The sequence below is a fragment of the Brachyhypopomus gauderio genome, chromosome 2 (genome assembly GCF_052324685.1).
Source record: "Brachyhypopomus gauderio isolate BG-103 chromosome 2, BGAUD_0.2, whole genome shotgun sequence".
Lineage (NCBI taxonomy): Eukaryota > Metazoa > Chordata > Actinopteri > Gymnotiformes > Hypopomidae > Brachyhypopomus > Brachyhypopomus gauderio.
The window spans coordinates 25830882-25844404 of record NC_135212.1 but is presented as its reverse complement, the minus strand read 5'-3'; the positions used below and the strand labels follow the sequence as shown (position 1 = coordinate 25844404).

General features: G+C 41.3%; 1 protein-coding gene across 1 annotated transcript in view; it reads right to left on the bottom strand.

Moving 5' to 3' along the window:
- Positions 1-13523, bottom strand: part of spon1a (spondin 1a) — an 80674-nt gene that overhangs the window by 58888 nt on the left and 8263 nt on the right. The window contains exons 3-5 of the mRNA XM_076992510.1: positions 9812-9945; positions 2045-2118; positions 1502-1624 (exon numbers count right to left, since the gene is read on the bottom strand). Of these exons, the coding sequence (XP_076848625.1) occupies positions 1502-1624; positions 2045-2118; positions 9812-9945 (331 nt within the window). The remainder of the gene's footprint in view (positions 1-1501; positions 1625-2044; positions 2119-9811; positions 9946-13523) is intronic.

The following is a 13523-nucleotide window of genomic DNA, read 5'->3' as shown; positions in this document are numbered from 1 at the left end:
AATCCCAAAGCCTTAATTCTCTACTGCAACAAATACTGTGATTTGGTGAATCACATCAATAAATCATTTAATTACACAGTTTAAAAACAAACAAACAAACAAACAAAAACCTTTATTTAATGGGTGTTCTGAAGTGGCAGGTGGAGACCAACTGCCTAAGTTGGTGTTGTCACTTAAATTTACCACTAAATCAACTAAAATAACCTCTATCAACTAAAATAACCTCCAGTGTCCATAAGCCATTTGAGCATGCTAAACACATCATGTTTTACAGTGTAATTAATAATAACTCAGACTGAGGAAACAATATGCCTAAATGTGGAATAATTGAATTTGACTGTTTTTTCCAATTAAATTTGATCATAAATTTAAAACTACAATAATAAAAGAAATGTCTTGTATATGCACTGGTTACATTACCACATATGACTACACATATGACATATATTGAAATGTTGCTGCTAAATAGACTTATTGATTCATAATCTTAAGTCCCGGAATCAAAAGATGCTTCTAAAATACATGTTCAAACTTTATGTATATACAATATATTCTCCTCCAGTCATCCAAACTGGAACAATCATGCAACTCGATGCCCTTCAGTTTGTCTCTGCAGAGATTTTAGTGGGCAAAGCGTGAGATGATCCATCTGTACTGTACTGGCTTGCTCACACTAAAAACCCTTTTTCTCACAAATCTTGGTAAGATTTCAGTTCCCTCACTAGTCTCAGCTTCCATATCAGCGTATTCCCACGCTCCTACCCTCCACCATGGTCTTCTAAAGCCTGTTCTAAAGCTGCTCACCCATCTGCACTTGGACTCCAGGACAACAGCAAAATGACCTTGTGTAGAGAGCCATGGCGTGACAAACTGACACAGGTGAAATATAATGTGCCAGAGTATAACCTTTATGGTAGGAGGACATGACAGCATTTCGTTCCTTGAGATGGAGAGAGAGAGGGGGGTAAAATTAGCCACATGACAGGTGGCACTGTGTCACTCCAAAGATTCATTCTTTGTCATTTGTCATTGCCATTTTCCACCATCCACAGTGCAACTGTTTCTTAAGTGATGTGTCTGTAAGTGTATAAAAATGGGCCAACCTTTCTCAGCCCCCCAAAATCAACAACACACTATTTTATTTTCTTCCCCCTGATTCCCAAGCTCATACATTTCACAGCATCTCTTTCCCTGGGTCCCTCAGTCATAGAGTTCATTCTAATCATTCTATTGATCTGGCTTGCCAGAGTACAAGCTTTTGGGGGGGGGGGGGGGGGCAGTAATCCCCTGGTTTAATTTATTCTCAGCAAGGTCACGTCAAGGTTATATCCACCCAACACAAGAGGAGGGGGGGCCTTGATGAGAACCCTTTTACTGCTCTAAGTTAAGGGAAAGTGCAATGGGTGAAAAGCGGATTTTAGGTGAGTGTTAATGGGCTGAATAAGTTAGAGACACAAGTAGTGGTGTTTTAAGGGATTTTAAGCAACTGTTGATAACATACTTGGATAATCTTTGGGATGCAGCTTCTCTGACCAGTTCCCATAGAAGGTGACTCTGTATTTGGCTGTGCCACATGCACAGCAGTCCAGCAGGGGTCTGTCTGTGGCCTCTCCATGTAGTGGCTCTGCAGAGTAGTGAAAAACATCCTATTTATTTACAGGACACTGGATACACACACACACACACACACACACACACACACACACACACACACACATGTGCACACACATGCACGCACATGCTCTTGACACACACCGTTCGTCTCTTGACACACGCCGTTCAATGTCATGCACAGCAGGGTGGGGCCTGCATTTCATTTAGAATCATTACCATGCAGGCACTGCTATGACAATCAGCCTCTAAGAGGCGGGAAGACGATGGAGCACGTTGAGAGATGAGAGGGCAGAGGGGGAAAAAAACCCACTGAGAACATTGTGTGAAATATCCTTAAAGGAGCGACGGCACACAGACGGGAGGTGAAGGAGAAAGAGCTCCCCGAGAGGCTGAGAGGATTTCATCTCCTGGGTGGTAATGACTGGCTTACCTTTCTCGCACATTCTCTTTGTGAGCGAGCCCTCATCCTGGAAGGAGATGATCTTTCTCTGAACGATGCTCGCCCTGGCGGGAGGGGGAGAGGGAGAAAATATCGAGAGGAGATGATAATAAGGTAAGGGGAGGAGGCGGAAGGAACGAAGACCTGGTACAAGTACAAAGGAACAGAAAGAGCAGAGGCAGGAAGAAAAGTAAAAAGCAATCGTGGGGCCCTAGTGGTGTGGAGGAGAGGAGAGGAAACCACCACTGAAAGAGTAGCACTCTGAACAATGGTGCAATCAGGACCTCCTATGGACTGACTGAGCAGCCTGAAAAAAGAGTCATGTGATAGGCTGTATGGTTCCACAGTATCATGGCCTCAAGCAGAGAATGACTACAGGATTTCAATAGAGGCAGGTGTCATATATGTTTACATTCGCTTGCCATACTCTGCTGACATTATACAGTGTTGTCCGAAAAGGCAGATAAATCACAGAACCATTCTCTCAAGTAATTACAAGAGGACCACAAATGTGTGTCTCTCTGATATGCTTCTTGATATGGAAATAATTTGGCCATAGGAAACGTATACCCAGAGGTGGAAAGAGTACTGAAAAATTGTAATTGAGTAAAAGTATCATTACTTTGCCTAAAATCTACTCAGAGTAAAAGTAAAATTACCCATCTCAAAATTTACTCGAGTAAAAGTACAAAATTACTTCATTTAAAATGTAATTTGAGTAAAAGTTACTTAGTTACTTTCAGTTATTTAATGCATGGATGAATCATGAACCAAATTCAGCACAAGTAGTTTTAATTTATTTCAAAGCGTATTTAAGTGCACATCCACACTTGTAAAAAGATCAGCTGGGCTCAGGAACATACTTCCTCACAGCACAAGGACAGTCATAACCTGTACCATAAAGTGCAAACAATTTTCAGTCCTATTGTCCAACGGATAACACTATGATAAGAATAAAGAAATTTAAATTACAAATTATTCAAAAAACAAAATGCACACAAAATTAAGAGCCCACAAGATGCCACAAATCAAACTAAAATGCAACAGGATTCCACTACTCACAATAAAATGCCCACAGGATCCCACATCAAAAATTTAAAAATGTTCATAGGATCCCACAATTTAAAAGTAAGTGCTCACAGGATCCAACTATTCAAAATACAGTGCCCACCGGATCCCACTATTCACAATAAAATGCCCACAGGTTGCCACAACTCAAAATAAAATATAAAATGCGCACAGGATCCCACACATCTCAAAATAAAACAAAATGCGCACAGGATTCCACCATTTAAAATGCTCACAGGATCCAACTATTCAAAATACAGTGCCCACAGGATTCCACTTTTCACAATAAAATGTCCACAGGATCCCACAGAACCTGATAGATAGAAGATTTAAAGATAGAACAATCTCATCCTTTTGGAAAAAAAAGTGCACCAGATTACGACCTGATTATGAGACAATGGAAAGGGCGCGCGCAAGGCAAGGCCATGCAATTGGCCTTCAGTTCTGGGACTCAGAAGTTTAAATTTCTGCCCGCATTAAATTTTTCACCATCAATATTTTTTACTTAGTAATGTCAGGGCGTTCAAATGTAGTGAAGTAAAACTACTTCGGTCAAAATGTACTCAAGTAAAAGTAAAATTAACATATTTCAAAAACTACTCAGAAAATTACAAATTACTCATAAAAAGTACTCAATTACAGTAATGTGAGTAAATGTAATTAGTTACTTTCCACCCCTGCGTATACCAGACAGTTCTAAAGATAAAAGAAATTAGTTTAAGGCACAAATTGAGTAGGTACACTGTAAAAAATTGCTGTTAATTTACAGCAGAATTCCAACAGTATTAACCTGTTATTTTTGAAAACAGCACTCTACTGTTAATACAAACAGAAAATTGGTAATTTACTGTTCTTTAACAGGACTATAAATTTACAGGGAAAATCTGACAGTAAACTACTGTATACTTCATATACAGGAAGTTGCTGTGAACTGATAAGCATTGTGGGTGATAAGCATCTTTGCTGTAATTCGAGCGCCCCCTTTTGAGCATTTCCTAATTACAGTAATTAACTGTAATTAGCAATGGCTGCTGGGAGATTAGAAAATCCTGAGTTTTTCCCCTATTTTTTTCTACTTGCTTGAGTGTTTGAGTGCATTGTGGTGCAAGTTACATCGTGGACGTTTTTAGCTAACCGTACGAAGCTAACAAAAAATATTAGAAAAATACTTAGGCTAGAATTTTATATAAGGGCAGTCATGGCCTGGTGGTTAGGGAACTGGTCTTGTGACCGGAGGGTCGTGGGTTCGATTTCCAGACCTTAGGCCATGACTGAGGTGCCCCTGAGCAAGGCCCTTAACCCGCAATTGCTCACTTGTATAAAAATGAGATTAAAATGTAAGTTGCTCTGGATAAGGGCGTCTGCCAAATGCCATAAATATAAACCCAGCCATTGATGGTTAAGGGTCTTGCTCAGGGGCCCAGCAGTGGCAGCTAGGAGGAGGGGGGGATTCGAACTCAGGACCTTTGGATTGCAACACCAACGTCTTAACCACTGAGCTACCGCTGCCCTTTGAGCTGTTGTTTTTGTATACAGAGTTCTGTTAGCTGTAACAGAAATTAACAGTAAATTGCTGTAGGTTTAAAAAAAACAGTAATATTGTGTAGATTGTGTTTACAGTATTATGCTGTAATTGTAATTACAGTATCCGTACTGTAAAAATAGGGTATAATACTGGTGAAACTGCTGCCAGTAAACTACTGTAATTTTACATGGAAATGTTTTACAGTGTACATTCTATGGGAGATGGAATGAGAGATAATAGAGAAAGAAACAACCAATCAAGCATTTCTGTTTTCTTGAGCCTTTCCTTGCCATGGTGGTGATGTTATTCCAGCTTCCTAATTGAAAAGAATGGTGCCCAGGGTCCTGCAGCAGCCTGAATGGTCTTGCTGTCAGTTGCATTTTGTTTGATGGTGTGAGCACTAGGAAAAGTGACAGCTCTTTTATTTACTCTTTTCAGCCCATTATTTTGTTTATTCTGTGGCCTTTGTGCCATTTGGTGCTGGCGAGTGGGACTACATACGTCTTTACAGAAATGTGGCTACTGCTTGTCCAGTATTATGTGCCGCGAAGGGGCAACAGTTGATTGAATGGAAAAGAAAAAAAAAACGAGTATCCAGAACACTGGGGCAGTGGCAGGATGTAGATATGAGAATATGCACCATGTGGTGAGGCTGGCACAGAAGATGGAGGGAAAAGACATCGCCATAGCAGCTCCCTGCCTCACCTCCGCTCACACAGTTCACATAACATAACACTGACATACTCCAACACTGCTGTATACAGTAGACACCCACGCATGCATTGCACCCACCAGTCACCCACAAGCACTGCCAAATCCACTCTAATTGTCCATGCTTTAATTCAATCTCACCCCAATTTCACATACGTGGGAAAGAGAGGCACCGGAAGAAAATCTTCTCTCTTCCCTGGGCCGGCCAGACAATCAGCTGCGGTAATGGTTATTTAACATCCAATTTATATTCTATCAATGAGACGTTATTAAAGGCAGACTCACTTCCCTGCATCTACACTGGTGATGTTAATCGCCTCAGTGTATGGGTGCGTGTGTGTGGGTGTGTGTGTGTGTGGGTGTGTGTCAAACTTAAACTTGAGCTTCTCTTCAAGCTCAAGTTTAAGGCCATAAAATATAAATGAGCGCACAGCAGAGCCTTGAATCATGCATTCCCTCTCATAATAGATGAAAGGGAAAGTTTTGGAAATTATGCTAATGGGTCAGTTAAACGTTTTGCATGCATTCATATTTAATTTAAAAAACAAAAAAAAACTACTCCCTGTCACTTACTGGACCATATTGTTCATGTCCCAAAAAGCGAGTCCCAAAGTTTCACTCAGTAAACAGCTTGGCCTCAGACAGGAGATTGTTGTGATCAAGACTTCATTTCTAGGCTTCACCATGTCTGTGCAATGCAGTTACTCCACAATTAAAGCTGCCATGTCTTAAGCAAAAGGAGGCTAACTTGGAGGAGTGTGACCACATGGTCCAAACGCTCTCTGTAATGAAAAAACCTTCTTCCACAAATACAGAAATGCCCACGTGCTGAATCAGAATGGACTGGAGTGAAGATGACCAGCACACTCAGCAGATCAAGTATATTTCAAACCAAACTTGTGTGAGAAGGCTTTGTATTTGCTTGGACTTGAAAAATATTCCATGATATTAAAATTATACTGATTCATTCACTCATAGATGAGGTCCACACCCAAGTAAGAGGAAAGCCAGCTTGCTAAAAGCTCTGGCAACATGCAAATGTGGTTGACATTCATTTAAAGCTCTTGCCACAAATTAGCATGACACATTTGCATAATATGAATTTGTGCATGCTACCTTGCATTTGTGACCAGCATCGCTAACGTTTTGTGTTATGTCTGTGTGATTACACGTGTATGTATGTGTGCTTCTTTGCATGTGAGCATGTGTGGATTTATGTGTGTGGTTTAGTAGGAGCAGTAATACAAATCAATAGCTGTAATAATAGCAGCAATGTGTCACTCGCTGGTGCTTCCGTGAAGGATTCTTGATCCCTCCAACATGCTTTTGCGATGCATCCCACTATCTGAAAGGCGCAAAATAAATGGCCAAAATATGCAGTTCAGACAGCAGCAGCTGAAAGTTCAAGGGGATGATGGCATCAGGGCAGTCAATAGGAAATCAATGTGGGTCTTCCCTTCTGAATTTAACTGAGCTTTGTATCGCCTATCCATGCACAGTCATGCTCATTCAGGCAGCCCGGACCCAGGGATGACCAGACTAGCCAGGGTTCTGCTGGAGCACTTAGCTCCTGCTGTGTTTCTGTCTTTTTTATTATTTTTTAAAGAGCACCTCCTGTGGTTGATGGCAATGCTGAACTTTCCATTCAGCAGGTGGTCACAAATTCACTAAATCAGTGAATCAGAGCTCTTTTATGGCAGGCCTTGACCTCTCGCCGCTTTCTGGCCTATGTTTAGCATATTGCACAAGTCTAAACCTGAGCCTAGACAGGAGAACATGGATACAAATCTGTCTGATGGGAGTCCAGTGCAGGGTCTGCCCTGAGCTGAGAGGTGGCTGAACACAAATCGAATTAGGCACTGGCATGTAGCCTCACCTGGCAAAAGCTTGACTGAAAGACATTTTCTGTAAACAGTTCTTCCAAAGGCAAGTACACAGCAAGACACGATTGTATTGTCAGATAAGGTGTTAAATCACACACAGAGAGCGGACGATCCAATCAACAAACGCTTCACAGGCGGCCCAGACTGCCAGCTGATGGTGCTAATCGCTAGCGGTCCTGACAATCTCGTGCGGTGCAGAGAGTGGAGGCTGGGAGGCTGTAATGATGTTACACAACAAACAATTATGCCAAATACATCCTGAGTTCATATAAGTCGTATATTATCTGAAACCTTTTCTGATGTAAAAGGCAACACAATAAAAGAAAAATAAAACTATTTCTAAACTAGGATGAATAACTAGTGCAGATGAATGAATGAAGTAATCAACCATAGGAAAGTTAAAAGCAATGCTCAGTAAGATGGGATCACTTCAGCTGTTTAAGAGACAATGCTGTGATGAGTTGTATGAAGTTGAAATTATGACAGTGACAACAAACCTTATATGTTTGGAGAAACGCAATATGGTTTAATCAGATGCATTTTACTGGAAATTCCATAATACCAGATGCCATGTTGATCATTCAGTTATATTTAAAGACTGATTTAAATATTTTAGAGTCATTTGTTTGCATTTGTATATATGTTTGTCTGACCGTTAGTGTTGCCACCTGTCCCGGTTTTCCTGGGACTGTCCCGGTTTTCACGTGCCTGTCCCGGTTTTCCCGGGCTGTCCCGGTTTGTCCCGGTTTTTCTTCTTTTTAATATTCGGTCCCGGCAAAAAAAAACTAGGTTAGTTCAAACCACGATTCAGCGATTCAGACTGTTTCTGCACACTTTAAATCTGTTTTTTTTCTCGCTGTGTCCATTTTAAACCCCTCCGGTAACATTTTACGCCCCCCCCCCCCGGTCAACAGCTTACGTTTGCCACCCCCCCAACAGATTACACTCGCCACCCTGTGTCAGATGGAGAGAGATGGTGCCAGACCTAGGTGGCAACCCTACTGACCGTGAATGTGATATATTTGCCAAATAATTTGATGTTTGGGCTAGCCCACTGTTTTTCATACACCTGTCGGTCTTTGAATGCAAACTTTTAATTGGAGTCAACTTACTGAGTTTGAGTGCAGATGCTCTCAGAGGGCACGCCAAAGTAATTAACCATGTTACAACGTTGGCTTCTTTTTATTTTGCTAATAAGTCTTTTCCTACACATCAGAATATTTTGCAATTGGCTGTTTGTTCAGTTGCTCTAGTCAACTGGCACTTGGTAGCAAACGTCTGAAACATGATTTAAATTCCTGGGAACACTGAAGTCTTAGCTTCAGGACTCCCCTGTTGACTGAGAAATGAATAAAGCACAAAGGTTCAACCAGGTCGACCTTTGTATTCCTTTGCTTCTCCACACCTCTTCTCTCCTGAATTCCCTGGACGTTTTGTGCTGCCCCCCTGACCCCCCCCCCCCCCTCCACAGTCGGCCTCCAGCAATCGCTCTCCTCCTCCATGATGTTCCGTTTTCATGTTGTCAAGCCTTCTTTCATATCTCCCTTTTCCGACATGCTTTTCCCAGACACTGTTTTCCTCATGCTGTATCCTTTATTTCCCCTGCTGTCAGTCCCGCTCAATAATTCTCACTCGCTCTCCCTCTTGCCTCCCCCCACCTCTCTCTCTCGCTTTCTCTCTTTTGCTCACCTCTCTCTCTCTGCCTCTCTGCCTCTCTCTCTCTCTCTCTCCTTCTCTCTTGGGTTCAAGACTGTTATGGACTTTAGTAACCCTGTATTCCTGGTTAGAGCAGCAGGAGAGGAGCCAGCTGGTGGACAACAGCTCAGACATCAGGAACAGGAAGCTCATCTCTCATCTGGACAACCACATAATAACGGGCATTAATAAGGAATGCGGACGGCTTCCACGGCACCAGCATGGAGTGACACGCTCACTCCACACTCACTCCACGCTCACTCCACACACACGCTTTGATAACACAGTGATCAGAATGTCACGCAAGCTGCATCTCCTCCATTCCTCTCTGTTCCACTCTCTTTATCAGATCCATCCCTTCTTGTATAAGACAGCTTTACAACGTTTACTGCCCAGCACGCTGTCTGATGTAAATCTTGATAAAAGCACACACAGCAATATCAATTCTAGCGCTGTACATCTCTGTTCTGACTATAATCACTCTGGGTTCAGTCCTGTGGGTGATTTTATCTAGTCTTTATTACTTCCAAACTGATTACTGATTGATTGCAAAGTCAGATCATACAAAGTCACACCTGTTAAAGGTCCAATCATGTGTCATGCAATTTGATGCCACATACTATAAACATGTTCATCAGGCTCCAGGTTGGTGATGCATCTCATTAATACAGATATAAGCTGATCTAAGCAGCTTATTCCCCTGCTAACACTTACCACTTGCTCTAGTGCTGACCCACTCAACATCTATTGACCCAGATACAGAAATGACCAAATTACTATTACATGTAATCAACAGTGAAAAAGACTATGACAGATGATAGTTGTGTCATATAGTATGGTTAAATCCACAAAGAAGACATGAAGTCTGACACTTACTTCAGTAGTACACAGCCAGTGCCTGATGGGGGCGCTGTCCAGAATACTTGTATCCGTGTCCTTCTGCGAGGGGTACTCTCGGTTACAGCAGGAGGGCAATTAGTCATAAACTGAGTGTCCTCTTCATCAATTACCTACAATGACATACCCAAAACCACACATTCAGAAATCATAATCAGTATAAAATATCTAAACATTTTCAAAGGCAATTATTTTTTTTACTTTTGTAACGGAGACAGCCAAAGACATTGCAAAATCACAAAGTGGATTATTTTCACCTTGGAAGGCAAGAGACTAACCCAGCCACAGCTCTTTAAGTGTATGTAAACATAAACACTGGTCCTTCGCTCGGTAACAATCACCAAGGAATCCCTACTCCTAATGGCTCTCCTCTCCAAAAAGCTTAGGAAGACTTAACTTATCTGATCGTCTGAGAGTAAAACAAAGACCTTTAATATGCTCTGGCCAGGATCAACCCTTCTCAGGAGAGCACAGAGCACAAAGAGCAGGAAAGGTCTACACTCATAAACTTAAATCACAGGCCTATCTGATTCTCCAAGGTTTGACCCCATTTTATAACACCTTGAATTCTTGTGTTAAGACCCAGAACTAAAGGTGCAATATTTTAGAAATCCTTGTAACTCCAAATCTGAACTGTACACGGAATTGGAATTCAGCTTACAGGAACCAGCTCGGCGGATGCAGTCTAGAGACACCAAACATGACTATCTTTCACCCAAGGGAAGGACAATTATGCATGGAACCAATATCCAGCTTCCCAGCCTTCAGGCACCAGGACAGAGTACCTCTGAATTGAACATTATGTGATCTGTGGTTGATATAAAGAAACCAATCGTGATCTTTCATGTATTAAGCATTACGTAATGTTATCAGAATCTCTGTGGTTGTATAAACACACCACATTGATGCATAACCATGTATTACTTTGTGTATCAGTAGTTAAGATATACCTGTTCTTGTAGCCTTAAATTGTATAATGAATGCAGGCATGCATACATATATTGCTGTGTGTTCTACTGTTTAGACATGCATGCTCATTAATTCTATGTGTTGGTCATAGAGACCTATGTACTCACATATTCTTGTGTTGCATCATTTTAGATATAACATCACACTTGTATTCCGATGTGATATTAATTTAGATTCATATATAACCAAGTATCAACATGTAATGTGCGATATGAGGCATACACATATCTATGTATTAGTTTGTATGTTACTCATTGAATGTAATCATTCTCATGTGTGCGTATGTGACCTCACATTTATGCCTGTCTGTGCATTAGCCTATGTGTCATTTATTGTCCAAGTGGAAATTAAGAATGGCTCAATGTGTAGACTAATAGAACCAAATTAATTATTGTTTAGGCAGAGTATGTAAGACAAGTTATTTAGGAATTCCCTTTTGTCTTCATATTGTGTTAATCTGTCTTCTTTGGTTAAGTCATTAACTAGACCTGGAAAGACGGGCACCCCTCGCTCCTCTCTCTCTCTCTCTCTCTCTCTCCCCCCTTGTCTGGGCAAAGGTCATGAATATTCATTAATAAAGGCCAATGGTCAATGGCCTGATGAACATGAAAGCGCCTTACAATTACGCCCCTAAAACTTGTTTTAAAAGCCCTAGCTCGAAGCGAAACAATGAGCTTGGCAGCCTGGTAATTTGGGAAGACTTGGAGAACTTCGCCAGAGTCGCCGAGACTCAAAGACTCGAACACGCCAAACCATCGCGACTGTTCGCTGGACTCACGCCGAACACCGCAGTGTCCAGAAGAGCGATGCCAAGAGACCGCAACTAACGCTCTCACAGAGTCCAACAGAAGATTCTTCTTTATTTTCTTTATTCTACGTTTCGTCGTCAAAAGTACTTTTATTTCGTCTAGTCGTTCAAGTCAAGCTCATCTTCTTTCTCAGTCAAGTCATCTGCACAAGTTTGTCTGCGCCCTCAAGCTTCGACTGTGACGTCACCGCTAAGCCTCCGCGACCCGAGCCGTCTCACGTGACCTGCTCCGCAGACCTTAGCCGCCTCAAGAAACGAACCGTGAACGCGCACCGGTTGGTCCGCGTAACCACGTCTCTCCTTCGAAGTAAGACGCTCAGTTCATATGCTGTTTTGGGGTTGCCAGCTGCTATTTCTCCCGGAGTCCAAAATAGTAAATACTGTTACCATTAACCTGCCCAAACTTCCTCTTTCTTCTTTTCTATTCTCTCTCTAAAGACCTCGTGTCCGTCCCTGGGTCCTACGCTAGTTAGGCAAGCCTTAGGATAGTTAAATAAATAAATCTCATGATCCGACAGTTGTTTATCACTCGCTATTGTTGTTTAATTTTATATTCTTTGTTGTTCACTATTATATCCCTGGTTTAAATTAGTAGATTCACATATAGGTTTAGTTTCAATTTGAGCCAAATCATTCATATGCTTTGTATCAATTGTAATATTAACCATTTAATAAATGTGGACATTTATTCATCTGGTCACGGTGGTAAATGCATATTTTGGTCGATGGTATTAGGTCACTGCGCGGAACCAGAACTTAACCCTTTAGTAATGAGACTGATCAAACCATATTCCACCTAACTCCGTTATCACAATACTGGTTCCTGAGCAATCAGGATGGTGCCCCGTTCATAATCCATAAACTAACATATGTATCCGCTACACTTTTTATAGTTTACATTTCGTCAAATCACAGGACTCCTGGCTAGGCACATTATTATTTACATGTTTACTTTCATTAACTGAGTCATTTGATTTGGAATGAAATACCATGTACTATAGAAATAATTAATTAAATGTAACTAATTATTCACAAATCACCCTTAATAACCACATCTGGCAATTGCACAGTAATTATGGATTTTTGTCATTAAATTAGTTTTTGATTAAATTTTTAATTCCATCAAATTAGTGTAATCACTTTCATACTAAATTGTGAATACGATTAACCCTTGTCAATCAAGCACCAAACTATAAACTACAATTTCTTACTTCTGATTAACTGATTTGTTAGTTTTATTTGATGGTGTTCCTCTCTTAATTGTACTATATGCATAATTATAATTCATTCTATTGCATTCCCTTACTAACATTAGCAGTGGGAAGACAAGCAAGGTATTTCTCATACCAAGCATACCCACATGACTCTTCCAGACATGAGATTTTCAGCTGCTTTGTATGTGTGTGTGTGTGTGTGTGTGTGTGTGTGAGAGAGAGAGAGAGAGAGAGAGAGAGAGAGATGCAATGTATACATGAAGGTCAGGGGCAATTCCAATTTTCTTAACATCCTCCACCCAATAAACCGTAGCAGTAATCAAATCAGCTGTAGGTTTGATTAGATAGACTTTATACGCAGGCACAGCAGCAAACTCCAAATGTAGCAGACTGAAGGTGACCACCACAGCTAGGGGCCTTAAAGGAAACACTAACCTAAAGAATGACTATTTGTTGTGAACGAAAGTTGTTGAGCGGGGAGGGACGAACGTAACACTCAAATGGGTGGTGAACGTAACACTCGTCTGAAAATAAATTCTCCGGTTTAAAATATAGTCTCCCGTTAAAATTTTTTTGGCATTTGGGTCCGTATCCAGTTAATCAGGAATGTGATTGGGTCCGGACAGGACGGCGTTCGGGTCCGGATCCGGACCGCGGTCCGCCATTTGGTGATACCTGGCGTACAGCTTAAGAAAACTCA